This window comes from Apus apus, chromosome 10 (genome assembly GCF_020740795.1).
Source record: "Apus apus isolate bApuApu2 chromosome 10, bApuApu2.pri.cur, whole genome shotgun sequence".
Lineage (NCBI taxonomy): Eukaryota > Metazoa > Chordata > Aves > Apodiformes > Apodidae > Apus > Apus apus.
The window spans coordinates 1,549,294-1,567,997 of record NC_067291.1 but is presented as its reverse complement, the minus strand read 5'-3'; the positions used below and the strand labels follow the sequence as shown (position 1 = coordinate 1,567,997).

General features: G+C 41.5%; 1 protein-coding gene across 10 annotated transcripts in view; it reads right to left on the bottom strand.

The window, feature by feature from the left end:
• Window positions 1–18,704, bottom strand: part of NEO1 (neogenin 1) — a 205,191-nt gene that overhangs the window by 125,492 nt on the left and 60,995 nt on the right. For all 10 annotated transcript variants that reach the window (XM_051628379.1, XM_051628374.1, XM_051628380.1 and 7 more), the window contains exon 2: window positions 16,168–16,485. In XM_051628379.1, the coding sequence (XP_051484339.1) occupies window positions 16,168–16,485 (318 nt within the window). The remainder of the gene's footprint in view (window positions 1–16,167; window positions 16,486–18,704) is intronic.

Sequence of the window (18,704 nt, the reverse complement as noted above, 5' to 3'; positions counted from 1 at the left end):
AGCTCTCTGCACGCTGCAGGTTGCAAGTCAACCCTATAACCTACCAACCAGCCTCCTTTTCTCTGGTAAAATCACCAGTCCCTCTACCCCAACTTAGTGCAACACCAAGAATTTTGCTGTATCTGCACAGCTTTGCATACTGTGCTAATAAGTTTCAGCATTATTCAGTCCATAGCATCATTTAATTCTTCCAGCAAGAGTAACACAGTCTCCTGCACTTCACACTTTCTAATTTTGTAGGTATATACTTTGTTCTTACAGCAAAATAACTGCTGAAGATGTTAAAGATGATCTTTCTGAAATCTAGTCTTCAGGCATCTTTCCATTCTGAAGACTTCCCTCTCCACAGAACCCATTACATTTTCACAATTACCTCAGATTCTTAACAATCTCAATATTCTCATTTCAATTTCTATCCGTTTGACCTTTAACAATTTCTAACAGGACACTATACCAAAAGGCTGTGTTGTGACACGTCCATCACATCACAGTGCTCAAAGACATCAACAGCTTCATCAAGAAACTGAGATGCAAACTGTGCACCAAAGCCCAGTTCCAGCTCAGCCTTCTTTCCATTCTCCTCAGTCTTAATTACCCTCACCTGCAGAACCTCTTTAAAAGGGGCAGAGTGTTTGGATCAGACTAATAGGCCTATGATCACCCCTTGCCTTTTTGGACACACATTCTACATTAGTTAGCCTTCAAGAAGAATGTGCTACCCCCCTGAATTCACAATTCATTAGAAATCTTTAAGAGACCTGCACATTAAGCCAAGTCCCCCTCCAGCCTGGAAGGGATCCATGGGCGTCCTTGTTCTGTCCTGACTGTGATTCCTGTTCTCACCTCAGGACTTGCAATCTCTTCACCCTGCACAACTACCCCTTGTACAATTGTTGTTTCTGCATCTCAGAGCACAGTGGGAATGCTCCAAGAGGACTAGAGCCCTGCAATTTCTAACACAGAGGTCAATTATGCTTTAATGCAAATCCCCTACCAGTACTATTCACTTTTTGGACAAGACAGGCATTGTGTATTATGGTCTGTGCAGGTGCTCCACTAAGGTTATAAGCTTTGTCTGAGATGGTTTCATTACTCACTAGCACTGAAATTACAGTTCATTTTCCAGGTCATCTTAAATGCCAGTAAAACCTTTATTTGATCATTTTTGTGTGGTTTTAAAACACATATTTTAACCTAGACTATAATTTTGTTCCGAAGAGTAATATTCTCTTATTCTATGATTATTTGCAGTCCATACTGCTTAAAAGCCTCCATCATGGAGAAGGAATCTTTGGCTTTAGCCAACAGACAACCACAAAACAATAATGATGTATTGCAAAAGGCACTTTAAATATAATCCTTAATTCCTATTAATTCCAAGACCCGTTTATAAACACAGTAACAAGTCCTGGAGTGCTGGCATGCCTCCTGCAGGGGAATATTACTAGAAAATACCCTTTCATCTCCCAGGCCAGAGTCTTTCCATTACAGAGTTGCTCTTTTCCTCTTCAAATTACCAACTGACTTGTGACCCTGCATTTTCTTACATTTCTATAATAATTTTCAAATGTATTACCATGTAAGTCCAGTATATTTAAACTACACATTTAAAACTATTTTTCTAAGTTATTTAAATTATTTTTTTTCTCAGTGTTTTCAATCCTCCAAGCACTCCAGTCACCACCACTAAGCAAGACGACCTAGTGAAAATTAGTTACATATCTAATGAGCAAGCACAGCACCCACTCTTCACCCACATGTTGCAAGACATTCAGTTGAAGATATTAGCACTTCCTAAATGAGCATAATGACAAATGATACTTTGGGGCTCTAATATTAAAGATAATTTTTTCACATTTGGATGCACATTCATCATCCCATGGCATCACAAATACATTATGTAGTGATTTTAGGGCACTGAAGGGAGCTACTACTGACATAGCAGGAAAACAGATTAATAAACTCAGTTTAGGAAGCCTGATTTTTCCAGTTGGAATGGGAGAACACATCAGCAACAGTGTGATTCTCACACAGATATAATAGGAATTAGATGCACCACAAACTTCAAATTGTCTACTAGGACAATGGAGATGGGAGGGGAAAAGTCAACTCTGTCCCCTTTTCTCCTTCCCTTTTGTCCCTACTCTCATCAACAGCCCAGAGCAATGGTAGGAATGTGAATGAACAACCTAATTCATGCAAATGTGCTCCATTCACCAGCATTCCCAGCCTCAGCACTACTGAGATTTGTGGCCCATTGTCTCCACTTCTGAATAAGCAAAGATATGCCTAGAAGAGCAGTAATTCCCATGCTCCTGGAAAAAGAAGATGGCAAAAATCCTGGCTGTAGCCTGCTGCCTTCAGTGGGGCCAGAATTTCATCTCCTGCACTCTCCAGAAGAGGAGGAATTCACTGCACTGAGCCAGATGCTAATGCAATTCAGCAGTTTCCCTGCGACCATGGCTAGTGCCAACCATTTTCAAGGAGGCTGAAAGAAAAAAGCCTTCCATAATCAACAATTCCTAAATAAATCGCTCATATGACAATGTTCTAACCAACTTCAGAGTGCACGCTTGCCTTCTGCTCTAAATACTGTCAGCAGCCCCTGTAAAAGCTGTTTTCTTTAACATGGATGCAATTACCATGCACACGTTTAGTCCTCTTTGGATTCCTACTAACCTTTGGCATCAAGACTGTAAAAGAAAAATAAGGGAATAACTTCCTCATCTCCAGGGCAACAGAAGGCTGCACAGGAATTCCTTTATTCCCTGCCTGTGACAGGGTTGTGTACCTTTATTAAATGGTCAGATCAAGTCACTTTTGTCATGTGCCCAAGTCTCCTCTATTGCTACTCCACAGACTGAAATTTAACACAATACTTCGTATGAGCATCAAACACCACTACACATATACATGGCATACACATATTACATGGTCACACAACTGACTGTTGCCCAAAGTTGGTTCCAGGTTTTTTGTGACACCTCAATGTGCTCAGCAAAAGCTTCCCGTTTGTTCCCTTCATAATTTCTACTGCAGAATGGAAAGGGTAACACAAAGAAGGAGCTGACAGTTTTTCCAAATCTGTAACCTCCTGAACACCAGCTAGGAAAATCCTGCTGCCCAGGGTTACACAAGTTTCTCTTTAAGTTATCCAAGCCATAGAATCATAGAACTGTTTGAGTTGGAGGGACCTTAAAGATCACCCAGATCCAACCCCCCTGCATGGGCAGGGACACCTCCCACCAGCCCAGGCTGCTCCAAGCCCCATCCAACCTGCCCTTCAACACTGCCAGGGATGGGGCAGCCACAGCTTCCCTGGGCAACCTGGGCCAGGCTCTCACCACCCTCACACTCCAGAATTCCCTCCTCATGTCTCACCTCAATCTCCCCTTTTCCAGTTTTCATCCATTCCCCCTTGTCCTCTCACTCCCTGCCCTTATCAAAATTCCCTCTCCGGCTTTCCTGTAAGTCTAAACAAACCTTGATAACATCCTCTACAAACATTGTCTCCCCACGGAGCTTTCACCTGAGAATCCTGCATTAAACTGCTCTGTGAATGATTACACAAAGTGCTGATCATTTTAAGACACTTTCATTTTTTCCCCATTCTCATTTGTCTAATTGCATTTGAACTTATGACAAATCCATAACTTCATTGTTACTTTATTAAAATAGTCTCTTGGGAAGTGTGAAAATTTTAGCCATGCAAGTAGGTAAAGGAGTATAGAAACCTGACACCTTATTGTTAAAATTGCTACAACATCTGTTATCCTTCAGCCAAGCAGCAGATCTTAAAGATGCAGCATATTTTGTTAGCACATCAGCTTCTCACCCAAACCCTGTTAAAAAAGGAGTAAGTTCAGCCATCTGTGGCCACTTCATTAAATTATTGCAGCTCCTTTTCTTCTCCTTTGTTCAAACATTACTCACCATCATTTGCCTGAGTGGCAGAGGTGTGAAACATGTTTTAAAATAGGATTTTTGTTAAGAAGACATATTTCATGAATCTCACTAGTGAATAGATTAGACTTCACAATGACAAAACATTAATGGAGAACAGAAGTCCAGCAATACCTTATTTTAGATAAGGCCAGATGCTTCCAGTCCTCTCTATAAAGGGAAAAAACATTATCACATTTCTTTTCTGCCCTTGCTTAGACAAATTAGGAGAGAACAGAGAACACAACCTGCCCTAAAATCTGGTCAGGGAACAGCTAGTCAAGAATTGTAATACCAAGAGTGGGAAATCTTGTTGGCTTAACTAAAGCAAGTACACGTAATACATAACAGGAATGAGAAATTTCAAACACACCATCAGAATTCTGACTTGGTTAAACATAGCCTTGTGTTTAACATGGTATATACTGATTTAAAAAGGTATCCCTTGACCAGAAATATAAAATAAAGAGAGATGATGTCATTGTATGTCAGCAACACACTTACTGACACATCTACCTATACACATATCATTAACACACAGAGTAACCTGGTATGACCTCAGAGCTGTTTGGAATGTGATTAAACTAGTGATGTCCCAAGGCCCCTTCCAACCTCAATTATCCTATGGCACCATGATATGGGGAAGCTATAAACTATGGAGAAACACACCAAAATATTGCACAAAATATTGTGCAAAGAGGAACAGAATTATAGCTGCCAAAACAAGCTTCTGACAGGGAATGTTAGAGCAAAATCAATCGTGCCCTGGAGCACTGGGTTAGATTCCATGAACTTGTGGTTGCCACCATCCCCTCTCAGACTTGGATCCAAGCTTTGCCACAGAACCAAAAATTAAAAACAAAGCATAGAAACCACACACACAAAAATTAAGAGGGTGGTTGGCCTAGTAAAACACATCAGAATATGCTGAAGTTTTACCTGGCAGAAGTGTTTCTCAAATAATTTATTTTAGACAAAAAGGGTTTATCTAGTTGTCCTTTTAGGCATCAGTGGCAGACTTTGCAAAGTCTAATATCCTAGAAGCCCAAACTGAAGCACAGTGGCATAAGATCACAGCTATGTACAGGTCAGACAAAACTCACATACTGATGTGATCAAGTCTGATATACAGAACAATTCTGATTTTCAGCCAGGACACACAGAGCTCAGAGTACTTGTGACCTCAGTCCATCAACAGAAAAATATACAGAGAGATCCTGACTTCTCAGGAAACCTTGATTAGCCTAGGAGAAATCTTTACACCCAAGGAGACAATAATTCCGTGTGAGAGAGAGAGAGAACAGAAATTAAGAACTGATCTTTGCTAAGATATTGAAAGTATTGAAAAACAACAAGACTACAGATCGAGGCAAAACAGAGAAAAATATGCAAATTCTAGACTCATCAAGTAAACAGTTTCAGGAATGAAATGGAAATAAGAAAGGAGATTCAAAAATATCTTTTAAAAAAGATGGTCTTCGATGACAACCATTAACTGTAAGAAAGGCACTGGGGGCTGAGGTGGAGGGTGTCAGTCCCTGGCAGAGTGGAAGGTCAGGCTCAAAGTGCTTGAAGAAACGACACAGGAACACAGCAAAAATCATTTTGTTAATGGAGTAGGTGAAATAACAGCACCATTAACATCAGAGACAGACCCTGCAGTTGAAGGGACAAAGAACAGAAGAGCTCCAGCATCAACAGCAGCAGTGCAAGGGGCAGAAGCTGCAGGAGCCACCCTGGATTTCATCCATACACTGAGAAACATGGAGAGGAGACATGTCCAGTGCCACAGAAAAATGAACAGCCAGGCTGCAAACGATGGGGTAATTGATTTGGTACTGCTGAAGATCATTCTGAGAGTGAGGACAATGAAGAAAGGACTGTGGGGTTTAAGGAAAGGCCTGAAGATAAGGTATGCAGATTGCCTCATCATTAAGAAACCTCAGGCCTTGATCAATAGTCTGCCTAAAAAAAATAATACAGGCTCACAATTATTCTTTTTAAAACAAAATCAATAGCCATAACAAAAGAAGAATAAGATCTGAGTATTCTGGTGAAAGCAAAGAGTTTGACAGGTTAAATAATTTCAGATCCAGGCAAAGCTATCAATTACAAAAGCTCATGTGAACAAGCTATTCAAAGAAGATTAATGCCCAGAGAAGACTGTCATGATACATTTATCAAGAAGCTGGAAGAAAGGAAAGATCAGAAAAACTTTTGCAGGCAACTCTATAGACAGTGACAAAGACAGCTGGTACCTGAGGACAGACATTTAGAGACAGGAAATAACCTAAACAATTTCACAGAGAAATAATCAGAAACCCTGAATAGCAAAGAAACTCCTCAAAAATAGAGTACTTGAAGACTGACATAACAGGAGACACAAAGGAAAAGAACTACAGATACAAACATTCAGCTGAAAAAAAGTGATGTCTAGAGACATCAGGGATTCATGGCAGAGAGAAGGAGAAATACCAAAAGGAATGTAACTACCTAATTATTTGACAAAATGTCATTTTCTCAAAGGGATCTGAAGCAAAACAGCTGAGGTGTGGCCTATCACACCACTGACCTTGAATCATGGACAGTTGCTAGCAACTAAGGTCAATGTTTCGAGGGTTTTTTTTAAAGGTCTCTGCACAGTGAAGACCTTTTGTTGCTTTATCTTAATGTGTTCAATTGAAGAACAGACACAACAGAGCAGCCTGATGGGGCAGCCTATCCAGGAATGTGACTTCAGAAGCTGGTACAGATGGAAGGGCAACACCTTTACAGCAGAATTGTCCTCCCCCAAAAAACCAGGGGTGTATATATGCAAATAAGCAGGAGTTGCAGAGGTTTTAAATAATTTTTAACATTTTTATTTCTAGTGTACTTACGGGAATGCAACACATGCTGTGCTTTAAGAACATTACCAAGACCTAACCTCATTGAGCTCAGCCACAGCAAGTTTTAGAAATTAAATTTCTCCTTATTAAAAATCCTCCATTTTGTTTCCCTTTCAGTGTCATTAAACCTCCCTTGAATTTCTATTATGAAAAACTTTAGCACACACACACTTCTGCTTGATACTTACTGCTTTAATGTCACCCTCCATTTGGGTAGGTGTGAAAATACAAGTTCTTGTAGTTTTTAAATGTGATGTTCAGCTGATCAAAAGTCTAAACAATGCCAGCATGGAGACTGTTCTCCTAACTAAAGCTGAAATGTCTCAGTGAATCCCACACTAGAAAATGCAGCTAGTTACAAATATGTAACTCTCACTTGTCTGACAGTTTGGGATTTAGTAGAGCAATCCTGGGGAAAACTTGTCAAACAGAATTACAAAAGGGATTGCTGGTGCTGACACACAGAACATAAATAAGGAAAAAATACTACTTTGAATGAAAATATTAACAAATGAGAAAGCTAATCTAAACAAAGTTCATCCAACTGTCTCAGTATGGGGTGTTGATACATATCAATATGCTCTCACTTTCTACTTCTGTAGCACCATCCAGAATCAGCCATCATCAGATTGTCTACTGAAAACCCAGGAGGGTTTGGAAATTTGGCACAGAAGCTCCTTTTCACAGAAATCAGGCTTCCCTGGAGATTAACTACATTGCCTTCACTATTTTCAAAACCAAAGGTCAAGATTTGAATGGATACTGCAAAAGGCTTTATTTCTGTATAATTTACAGCAACGTTACTTTAATTTGTTGAAGCAGATTAACATAAAAACAGTTTAGTACATTAACCAAATGCACAAAGGGTATTTTATTTGCTAATTACAAGACAAAAATTTAGTTACAAACTGTATTCACTGATAATAATTAATAGTTTTGGTTTGTAATGACATAAGTGTCCGAACTAAGATACTGTCTAATTAAGAAAAATCTTAATATAATGCATGACTACAGGATTTAAACACTTGTGTGCTGTATCCTTAAAAAAACATCAGGAAGATTAGCTACCACAGCCACCTGAAAGAGAAGGGAGATTTCCACTTGGTAGGTGGGACAGCTCTAACAGAAATCTGAAATGCTACCCAATTGGCTTTTCCCCCCCCCCTGCATCTCCCTGGTTGAGAGGAGGTGCCATCATCCCCCCCCTGCCTGGGCTCAGGAAGGGATCTCTCTCTGCTCCAAACATAAACTGCATTTCTAGAAAATCCAGACCAGCTTGTTTATTCTGAACAGTGATATTTAATTATTACTAAAGCAGCAAGTCAAGAGACAGGTGGTACAGAGCTATTTGTGCCCCCTCTCCTATAGCTCCAAGAGAAGATTCATTACCCTCTAATGAGCACAAAAAAGCTCACTGACCCATGGTATTAGGGACAGGTAATGGTCAAAATAGGCTGCTTGATTTTATTAGGTATTAGATATAATAAACTCTAAACACTGAAGCTTTAAAACCCCTGCATTTTTAAAGTAAAACAACAGGTTTAATATCATTCAACTAAAAAATTTAGAATCCTTTCACCTAGGCTACCACCTGGACATTAGATATCAATGAAGAGTTGTAAAATAAGCAGGTCTGAAATCCTCCTGCTTTGGGCTTTCACCCAGGATTAAAATAATCAATTCAGCTGCAGACAAATTGTACAGATCTCTGCTCTGGATGTGGCAAGAAGCTGCCTGCTACTAAATCATAACTCTGTGAAGTGCTTTCATGAGTTGCTGGGGGAAACACAGCACGAAAAACCAGGATAAATGAACTGGACAGACAAGGATTTGCAATCAGGCTCAAGGAATTCCTCGCATGCACACACAAAAATAAGGGGGACAGACCAACTGCTGCCCAGGAGGGAACAGATCTTGGATCAGAAGCAACACCTTCACCTCCTAAGTCTAGAGAAGTCACTGTATTTTCCCCCTGCTGATCTCTCCTATGCCTTCAGTCCATGTATGAAAGAACACAGACCTACTTTGAGTTTCTACTGATTCATTTTTAAAGCATTATTCCAATCATGAGCAAATCCAAGTCCCCTCCTGCCATATCCCCTAAAAAGAATTAAATTCCACCACATTCTGGATGAAAAACTGTACCCTAACTCTCTAATACCAATGCAGAGGTCCAGGAGTCATTCAAGATCAGAGTAAAACACCAACACCATGCTTGACATTTGTTTGGGTTTGTTGGAAAAGAAGAGGAAGAGTAAGAAATAGATGAGTCTCAAAGGCAAACCTTTTCAGGCTGCATACCTAAAAAGTGAGGCAGCCAATATCACAAATTATGTCAATCATTTTGGTTCCCATCTCCCACATTTATGAAGCTAAAAAAAAAATTATCAGGAAAAATACAAATTTGTTTTTTCTAACCTTACACTGAAAATATTTCTAGTAGTTCTTAATCTGGACCTTTGCTGACAGTCCAATGCTAGTATAGACCAGTCCAAGGGCTCACAGATTTTCTTCTACTTTAACTGGACAAATGTGGATTGTAAGAACTTAGAATGACATATGAGGTAGAACATTTATTAACATAAATGTCTAAACTCTCACGTTTTTAGTAGCAGCTGACAGAAACCATAGAAACTGCAGTTTTGTTAAAACCACCCTTCCCATTTACCTGTCACTGACACGAAATGCATTCTGATCTAAGCCAATTGATGAAAAATGCAGATGCTTTTTTCAAAGAAAATGGAATTTTGCAAGGAACATTTATCCCCCACATCACTTACTTTTACTGGTTAACTGCTCTCATGTACCCTCCACTGAACTGTCTGTGCTCTCAGGTTTTTTGCAACGCCAAGATACAGAAATCTCTTTCTTCATGAAGATCAGATCATTTTACCTCCTCGCTCTTAAAAGAAATATATAAAAATGAGTGGAAATTGAGCTGTTATTGTTAACCTAACTGCATCTCCAAGGAGATGGTATATGCACTTGGTTTGCTCTGCTCAGCCAGTGACCTCAGCCTCTCTCTTAGCCCTTAGGGACAGCACAGACACATGAAATCAAATGCTGTTCAGTGTCACCTGCAAAGTCAGGCCAGCTTTGCAAGAGCCATGAGATTTCAGAACTGTACAACCCAGCTAATTTTATGCAGTTCTTAGCAGTTAAGAGAAAAAAGCAGAGATAAATTTTCAACCCAAATTAATGTTTGAGCCAAATTCTTAACATAAACAAGTGGTTTTGATATGAAATAGCTAAGTACTGTACCATACCAGAAATTCAGTCCTCACAACCACAACATACCTCTTTGACAACGTGCTTTGCAGAGATGTAGCTTTAATTGCAAGAACACATCTATCCAGGTCTTCTCTCCCACAAACTGTGCTCAGAGAATGTCCTGGATGATAATTTCTTGGCCACAACTTTACCTATTGCACACCATCAAGTAACTGCAATGGATATGGAATGACTTAATTCCACATGGTCTTCTCTCAGCATACTCACTGACAGCATCTTGATGCTTTGTATAAAGTGATGCTCTAAATTTATTCAAGAGATTCTCTATCAGCCCATTCAGAAAAAACATGGAGAGCTTCCTGAGACCAGATAATGGGCCTGCAATAGAAGCAGGATCAGACATCAGCATCTCCTAGCTCATAACTCAATCAATTCCTCCAAGTCACACTCCATTAAACACCACAGTAGTTGCCCATCCAGGCCTCCTATAATTTCACTGGCAGGTGTACAGGCAGCTCTTCTACACATCAGTTTGGAAGCCCAAAGCTAGACACATTCAAAGAAGCCTTCACAAGGCAATCCAGCCAAGTAAAACCTGGAACAATTCCTCAGGTGAAGCTCATTCCCTACATCTGATGCACTGACATCAAATACACTGCATGGTCAAGCACAGCTTAAGGGCTGGACATCCTCATTAGTGAGGAGATCTGTGCAGTGTCATGCAGCAGGTCAAAGCTTTCCTCCTCTGCTCTTGTCTCTGGCTCCCTAAGGAATCTTCACTTTTTGCATTCCCCTGACACAGGGGTTAAGCACTTTCCAACCCATACGAGACCCGAGGGAGCAATATTGTGGAGCATTTCATAGCATCATAGCATCACAGACTGGTTTGGGTTGGAAGGGACCTTCAAGATCATCCAGTTCCAACCCCCTGCATGGGCAGGGACACCTCCCACCAGCCCAGGTTGCTCCAAGCCCCATCCAACCTGCCCTTCAACACTGCCAGGGATGGGGCAGCCACAGCTTCCCTGGGCAACCTGGGCCAGGCTCTCACCACCCTCACACTCCAGAATTCCCTCCTCATGTCAAACCCTGTCCTCCCATTTCGTGGGCTCCAAATTTGACTTCATACATGGATGGAGACAGAAGGAATGAAAGTGCTGATGTCCTACATAGCACCTGGATACAACCACACCACACTCAAAGGGACAGGTAATGGCACAGCCAACACATTCTGACTGCTACCCTTCAGATACTTGATTGCACAAAAACATCACTACACAGGTTTTAAAGGAAGTTCTGAAAAGAAAATCAATGTAGACAAATTGCATCAATGAAACTGCAGCACAGCAGCAGCCTCCAGAGCCAGAGGTTTAAGCAGTCCCGTTGAGTCTGAGCTACACGATTAGCTGATGGAGAAGGACCTACTAAGGTCAGAAGAGCAGAGACGCACAGAGAACACCATGCTGAGGAGCCAGAACTGCTACAACACATGTGGAACTCAACTCCAAATCTTTCTCCCAAGTGTGTACGTGATGTTCCTCAACCCACCCACATCACTCCAGTGTCCCCAGCTGTAAAGGGAACAACGGGAAGTCCCTCAAGAGTTCAGTGTTCATGTTTTGAGAACAAAACAAGACTTGAAGCTTCACCCCATTTTCAGAATTACTCTTCTGGAAGAAACAATGACCATCCTGAAGGGCAGCACATCTGCATTGATTTCAGATAGTTCTGAAAGAATATTACTTCTTTTACTGAATACAAACCTTTTTCTGACTATTGAACTGGTTTAAGATTTTATACTACATGGTAGAATACTTAACAAAGGTGATTTACTCATGCTTTTTCTAACAGTAATTAGAAAGCAAGGTTTGAAAAAATTCTATGAATATTTAAATGAGAAATAATAATATAAGGCATTTATTTAATCAAGGTGGGAGAAAAAAAAAAAAAGTAATAAGTTATCCCCAAGTGCTTTCTGAATTAATGAAACTCAAGTTAGTGCCATAAGTTAGCATCAAGGGAGCAACCACAGCCACCTCACCACAAGAAAATAACATCTGCAGCTCAAAGCCAGGTATTATTACAACGTGGAGGGAGAGCAAGAAAAGCAGATGGATTCACTTGGAGGAAAAAGATGACAAGAGGTAAAATAATTTAGTCAACAGTCTTTAAATGGATATACAGAACTGATCAATCTGTAGGAAGCAGCTCAGTGCCACTGTCACTCTTCAGGCCTTTTAGATCTTCGTGTATCTGTTCTCTCACTAAAAGCTTTATGAAAGCTTTAACTAACTAGTAGTAAACAGAGACGAAAAAATATCACCTTGGGAATATTTTTAAGCTAGCATCACCAATTTTTTACTAAAATACATAGAAATTAAAATTTCCAAGCTGAATTACAGACACAGTTCCCCAAAATTTTGCAGTTTGTGTTTTGTAAGATCTGGTCCAACTCCTCACCCTTCTGAAGAAGCAACTGGCACTTTAGCACCAAAGACTGATTTGCATTTCAAAAGCCAATAAAAAAACCACACTGTAGCAAGGCACTGATTAAAAAGTGTGGCTTTACATAAATTAGGCAGTTCTTTTGACTTTCTCTTGTTCAAATCCATCATAATAATGGCAAAACCTGTAAATTACATGGACTGTGTGACCCCTGCACCATCTCCCTCCACCACCCTGATGTTTGTGTGGTTTTGAAGAAAGCAACAAAAGCCCTTTTCAAAAAGGTATCATTAATGTCAAAAATGCAGTTTAGAGCAAGATAACATGATAAAGTTTGCATAGGGAGAGGAAGCAAAGAAGGAAGAAACACTGGCAAAGACATGCTCAACTTTCATTTGCTAGAAGGAACCGAAGTGTGGAAGCCACATCTGATGGGAAAATAAGATACATGTATCCTGAAACTACTGATCATCAAAGGAAACTAACAGATTCCTTGCTCTTTGTCATTTCTAACAATCTAATCTTTTCTACTAGAGGTGTGGCAGAAAAGTAAATAACTTATTATCCAGGTGCTGTAGGACACAATTCCAGGCTGCAGGCTAATTGTGCTCATTTAAGTTTCTACTCATCATGTAACCCTTCATCATAACTTCTGACTTGTTTTTTACATCACATGGGAAACCAGATCCTACAGGAGTCTCAGTTGCCACAGGAACTTAAATTCTCACACCTCAAAAACCCCAAAGAGTAAAAGCTTCTCATCTATTCTCACTTATGGAAAAGGTTCTCTAAAAGCACCCTGTCAACCACACTTCAAACTTAACCAATCCACGCCACCATCAATCCTCCCCTGCCATGACACCTTTACAGCACTGTGTCAGAAACATAAATTGAGGGGAGAAACCAAGAAAGCAGATCTCTAACATAAAGCACTTACTGCCTGAACAGTCCACACGCAGGTAAGGAGAGTGTGTGTTTGGGTTTGATTTTTTCAGACCACAGCTGCCTAAGCCCCTCTATCAACTTGCAACACCTTGTGTTGTCAGGCTCTCACCCCACTGCAATAAGATCTGTGAAACTGTAATATATAAAAAGTTCTTTAAATAGTCCTTTAAATAAGCTTATCAAAATCTATCAGGAAAAATGTGCAGTTATAAGAAGAAAAACCCATATCCACTCTCATACACGATCTAACACAGCATGGTTTTTCTGGATTTTCTTTGCCCTGGCCTCCATTACTCACCAAAATTTGTCATTTTGAGGTAATGGAGTTATTGAATGAATAAGCAGCAGTTGGAATATGCAAGCTATGCTTCAGAATATCCTCTTTCCAGAGTCCAGGTGCATCACAGCACAACATTCACACACACCAGGAGCTCAATATACTACTGCTCAATTAAGAGGAGAATTAGCTGCTTCCCACTGTTATCTTGAGGCTGAGGAGGGACCTGACTATGCCAACCATCCCCATGTTCAGGGCAGCCTGAAAGCTTCCAATTACAAGGAAGAAGTGGAAGAAATATTAAAAACCACTGATAAAACTGAAGGATTCAAATGAGGTCAAGGAAAGCAATACAGTTACATTTCAATACTCTGTCTTTTACTCCAAAGGTCCCCATCCTCACAACTAAAGGATTAGACTGTGTAGTGTCTTGCAAAGCTTCTGGCACTTCACTGGGTTGGTAAATATGTGTTTTCACACACCTACACCTGACAGCTCTACTGGAGCAGCAGAACAGCTTATGCAATCTGCAGCCAGAGGATGCTCCTGGGCCAGATCCCAGTGGGTGGGTAGAAGGCAAAGGCAGAACATGCACCAAGAGCATTTCCTCTGGTTCTGAACTCAAACAATTCCAGTTTTTCCTGCATGGAAGGGATTCATCATCTCCCAATCAGATGCAAGGCCAATAGGAGACAAAGAGGCAACTGTTTGTGTGCTGAACGTTCAGATGAGTTAGGTTAGACTACATTTGTTTTTCTATCACAGATTCCTTTAAAACAAAGCTCCCCAGAAATGTGTTTGTTTGTCTGGTTGGTTTTTTTTAATGTTAAACGACTCCTGAAGACTCCATCCTTTTAAAAACTATCAGTTAAAATAGTATATTCTACAAAGCTATAGAGGAAAGTGAACTGGAAATGGAAGGCATTTTGGATTACCTTCATTTTGAACCCCATTAACCTACCTAATGATCATATAGACCAGAATGATAATAGAAGTAGGATGCTCAATGATCTCATGTGGAAAGCAGCACAATTAATCACGACAGCAGCAATGTAAAAAGGTGGTAATTGCCTGAGATAAGTGTGTGAGAACTGCTTTTATTGTCCTCATTGCCAACAAACTTAGAAATATATTTCTCATTCAAACTCTAACAGTCACTCCTTTAAGGTATAAAACCTCAATTTTTTTTTAGTTCTGACATTTCTGATGTTCCACAACAATGCCACAAGCTAACTTAATCGAAACAACATCAGAATATAAATGACAGTAGCAGCAGCTCTGGGGGATGCTGCAGCACTAGTCAGAAAGAATTCATTACCTCCAGACATTTATTAAGCAAAGAAAAAGAAAAAACTGTTTGAAAAAAGCTGACAAACCTCATTAGAGAAACAAAAGGAAATTGCTTCATAGCTTTCTTTCCTAGTTATATTGCCTTAGTTTACCTTTCTTGTTGGCTTTTGAAGTCTCACTCTTACAAAGTGATACTGGTAAAGTCTCTTCAGCTCTATGGTTTAGAGAACACTTACACAGTCTGGCACTCCTGATCCCTAAGACAGAAGCAAATGAAAACAAACCACCTTCCCCAGTTACATTTATTTTTACCTGCAAACTTCACCTACTTACTGCTCTCTACCCACTAAATTACCAAGTCATGTCTAAAGGTTCTCAAACCCACCAAAGGTGAGGTCATGACTCGGGCTTTGTCAGGGAAGCCTTAAGCATGTTCTTCTTAAAATCCTTGTTCACACCTGACACTCAAGAGACAAAAAATACAACCCCCCAGCACTCCAGTTCTTCAGGGACTGCACACCCTGCCAGCTGTTAGGAGCTTCCCAAATATTACATGGCACAGAGGGCAGAAAAAGCTCAGCACAGAAGCAGGCACAGAGCCTTATTTTTAAAGGTATTTATACATCAAGTAGAACCCTGCTCTCTTCCCCCTGGCACATCCTCACTGTGTTTACATGCATCTGATATTTTTTTTTTATCCCTTCATTTCAGTTTTCCTGATCTTTACCACTTCCTGAGTTGCCCACACATGAAGCCACTTAGATGAACTGTGTAAGACAAGGTTCAGCTAGTGAAGAGAGAGAGACAGGCCCAGCTTCACTGAGGAGTGATGAAACTATCTTTTCCTTTCTTGGATAGCACCTCCTCTTTTTGCAAGAGCAGAGAAGAAATTCTTTAACAAAAAGAGTGGTTGAACAGTGGAACAGGCTGCCCAGGGAGGTGGTGGAGTCATCATCCCTGGAAGTGTTTAAAAGAAATGTAGATACTGTGCTTAGGGACATGATTTAAGCACTGAGCGAGTACATTAGGTTATAGTAGGAGGGTTTAGGTTATGGTTGGACTTGATGATCTTCAAGGTCCCTTCCAACCAGGGGGATTCTATACTTTTATGCTGCTAGTTAGACTTCACAACAAAGAACACACACTTACCTGCTACCGTGAGCTTTGCTGTCCTGCTGACAATGGTCCCCAGGCTTTCCACAGTTGCCACGCACTGGTAATATCCTTCATCAGGTTTGTTATGCTTGGAATGCACCACACTGTTTATTAATAAAGATCCATCTGGTAGCAACTGGCGACGGTCATCTGACACCAGGTTTAGAAAAGTCCCATCTTTCTTCCATTCAATTTTTGGAGAAGTTTCACAATAGGCTGAACAGTTCATGATAACAGAAGCTCCACGAACTGACAGAACGTCCATTGGCTCCACCAGGAAGTAAAAAGGAGTGAAGGTTCTCACAAGGGATCCTGTAAAACACAAACCACATCACACAATTTTTGGGTTAGCCTACAGTTTTGGAAGATACAATGTGTTCTCCTTCAAAACACTGTCACGTGGAGAGCCACCACAACTCACTCTGGCATGTGTATGTATTGGAATGTATTGGAAATAGCCTGGTTGGTAGGGCAGTATTTTCTGCTTTGACTATTTATACACCAAAGGACTCAAATTCAAAGAAATTATCATCACTGTAACATCTTAATTTGCTCATATTGGAATCAATGTGGTTAATAGTCTCAAAGAATCCATTCCTGATGGAAGTCTGCCTGACCCAAACTAACACACAACCTCCAGCACATTTATAACAAGTGATACATACTCCACCTGGAGCACTGGGACTAGTTCTAAAGCCCCCAACACAGGAAGGACACAGAGCTCCTGGAGCAAGTGCAGAAGAGGCCACAAAGATGCTCCAAGGGCTGGAGCAACTTTGCTCTGGAGGAGGGGAGATTGAGGTGAGACATGAGGAGGGAATTCTGGAGTGTGAGGGTGGTGAGAGCCTGGCCCAGGTTGCCCAGGGAAGCTGTGGATGCCCCATCCCTGGCAGTGTTGAAGGGCAGGTTGGATGGGGCTTGGAGCAGCCTGGGCTGGTGGGAGGTGTCCCTGCCCGGGCAGGGAGTTAGAAGTAGATGATCTTGAATGTCCCTTCCAACCCAAACCATTCTGTGATTCTATGACTCTTTGTGGTACAGCTGCCATACCACAGCAGTGTGGTAACTTGTTTTCTATAACAAAGATTAAGAAATATCAATAATAATTCAGCCCTCTAGAGAAAGAGTCTGAGCTTAACTCAATGCAACTGCCATAAAACATATTTTTACTTCTATTCTAGTTCAAGACAAACATGATGCCTTTTCCATTTAAAGTATTCCCAAAAGCTTCCATAATTAACATCTACTTTCCATTAAGAAGCAAATTTTAATTACTGTGTTTCTGGTGTATTTGGTCAAGCAGAATGATTGTGTCAGAAACACTTTGATGCATCTTAACTTAATTGTTCACAGAAAAGAGACAGAAAAAAAATGTTTTCAGGGAAGAACAATTTTCCAAAAGAGTCTAATGTTGGGTGGAGAGAAAACAGGGTCTTTGTTTTTAAGGCCAACCTTAAAAATAACATCAAGGCTCTGACAAACTCCACCTTTTCTCCCCTTGGGGACTAGCAGTGGGTTACGTGTACATAACCTCATGGCAATATAAACTGAAATACCACCATGTTCTGGTTTGGTGGGGTTTTTGGTAGCAGGGGAAGGGCCCCAGAAGTGGCTCCTGTAAGAAGCTGAGAAGCTCCCCCTGCTCCAAACCAGCCAAGGAGCCATGAGAGGGACAAGAGATGAACCTCTGCCATGAACGTAGGAAAGGACTCAGAGCAGAGTTGAGCTGGGCCAGCAGTTGGAAAAGAAGAGCTGAGCTGCAGAGGTGAAAGGCAGTGCTGGGGTGAAGATCCTGGGGGTTGGTGAGGAAGAGGAGGGTGCCCCAGCAGCAGTTTCCCTGCAGCCCATGGGGAGATGACAGCTGTGCCCCTGCACTCGTGGAGGAACGTGGTGGAACATTCCCTGAAGGCGCCAGGAGGGGGGAACTTGGCCAGTGGGCTTGGATTTTGAGGCCAGTGGCCTCAGATTTGCTGCCCATGGCCTGGGATGGTGCAGCTGTGGAAGCCCCTGGGCGGGGGAGGTGCCTGTTCCCGAAGCCCCGTGACTCTGCGGGCAGCGCTGGAGCAGCTCCGGGGCTGGTGGGAAGGGCTGATGGAGCAGAGGTTGGTGGAGGACTCTGCCATGGAAGGGACCCCGTGGGGAGCAGGGCAGGACTGTGAGGAATCCTTCTTGCTGAGGAGGAAGGAGCAGCAGGAATCACCAGCCTGGGACCTGACTCTAAACCCCATCCCCCTGTGCTGCTGGGGGGAAGGAGGGAGAGAAACCAGGAACAAAGGGATTTGGGAGGGAAGAAGGGAGGGGGAGGAACATCTGCAAGCCCTGCTCTGTGTCCTGGGGGTGTTGGATGAGTGTGAAATGAAATTGTTCCTTTTCCCCAACTTGAGTCTGTTTTGCCTGGGACCTTAAACAGTGAAGAACCCTCCTTGTCCTTGGTCTCAACCCATGAGCTTCTGGTTGGGTTTGTCCTCCCCACCCCAGGGGGGGTGTGAGGGGGGAGCTGAGTGAGGTTGGGCCCAAACCAGGACACACCAGCA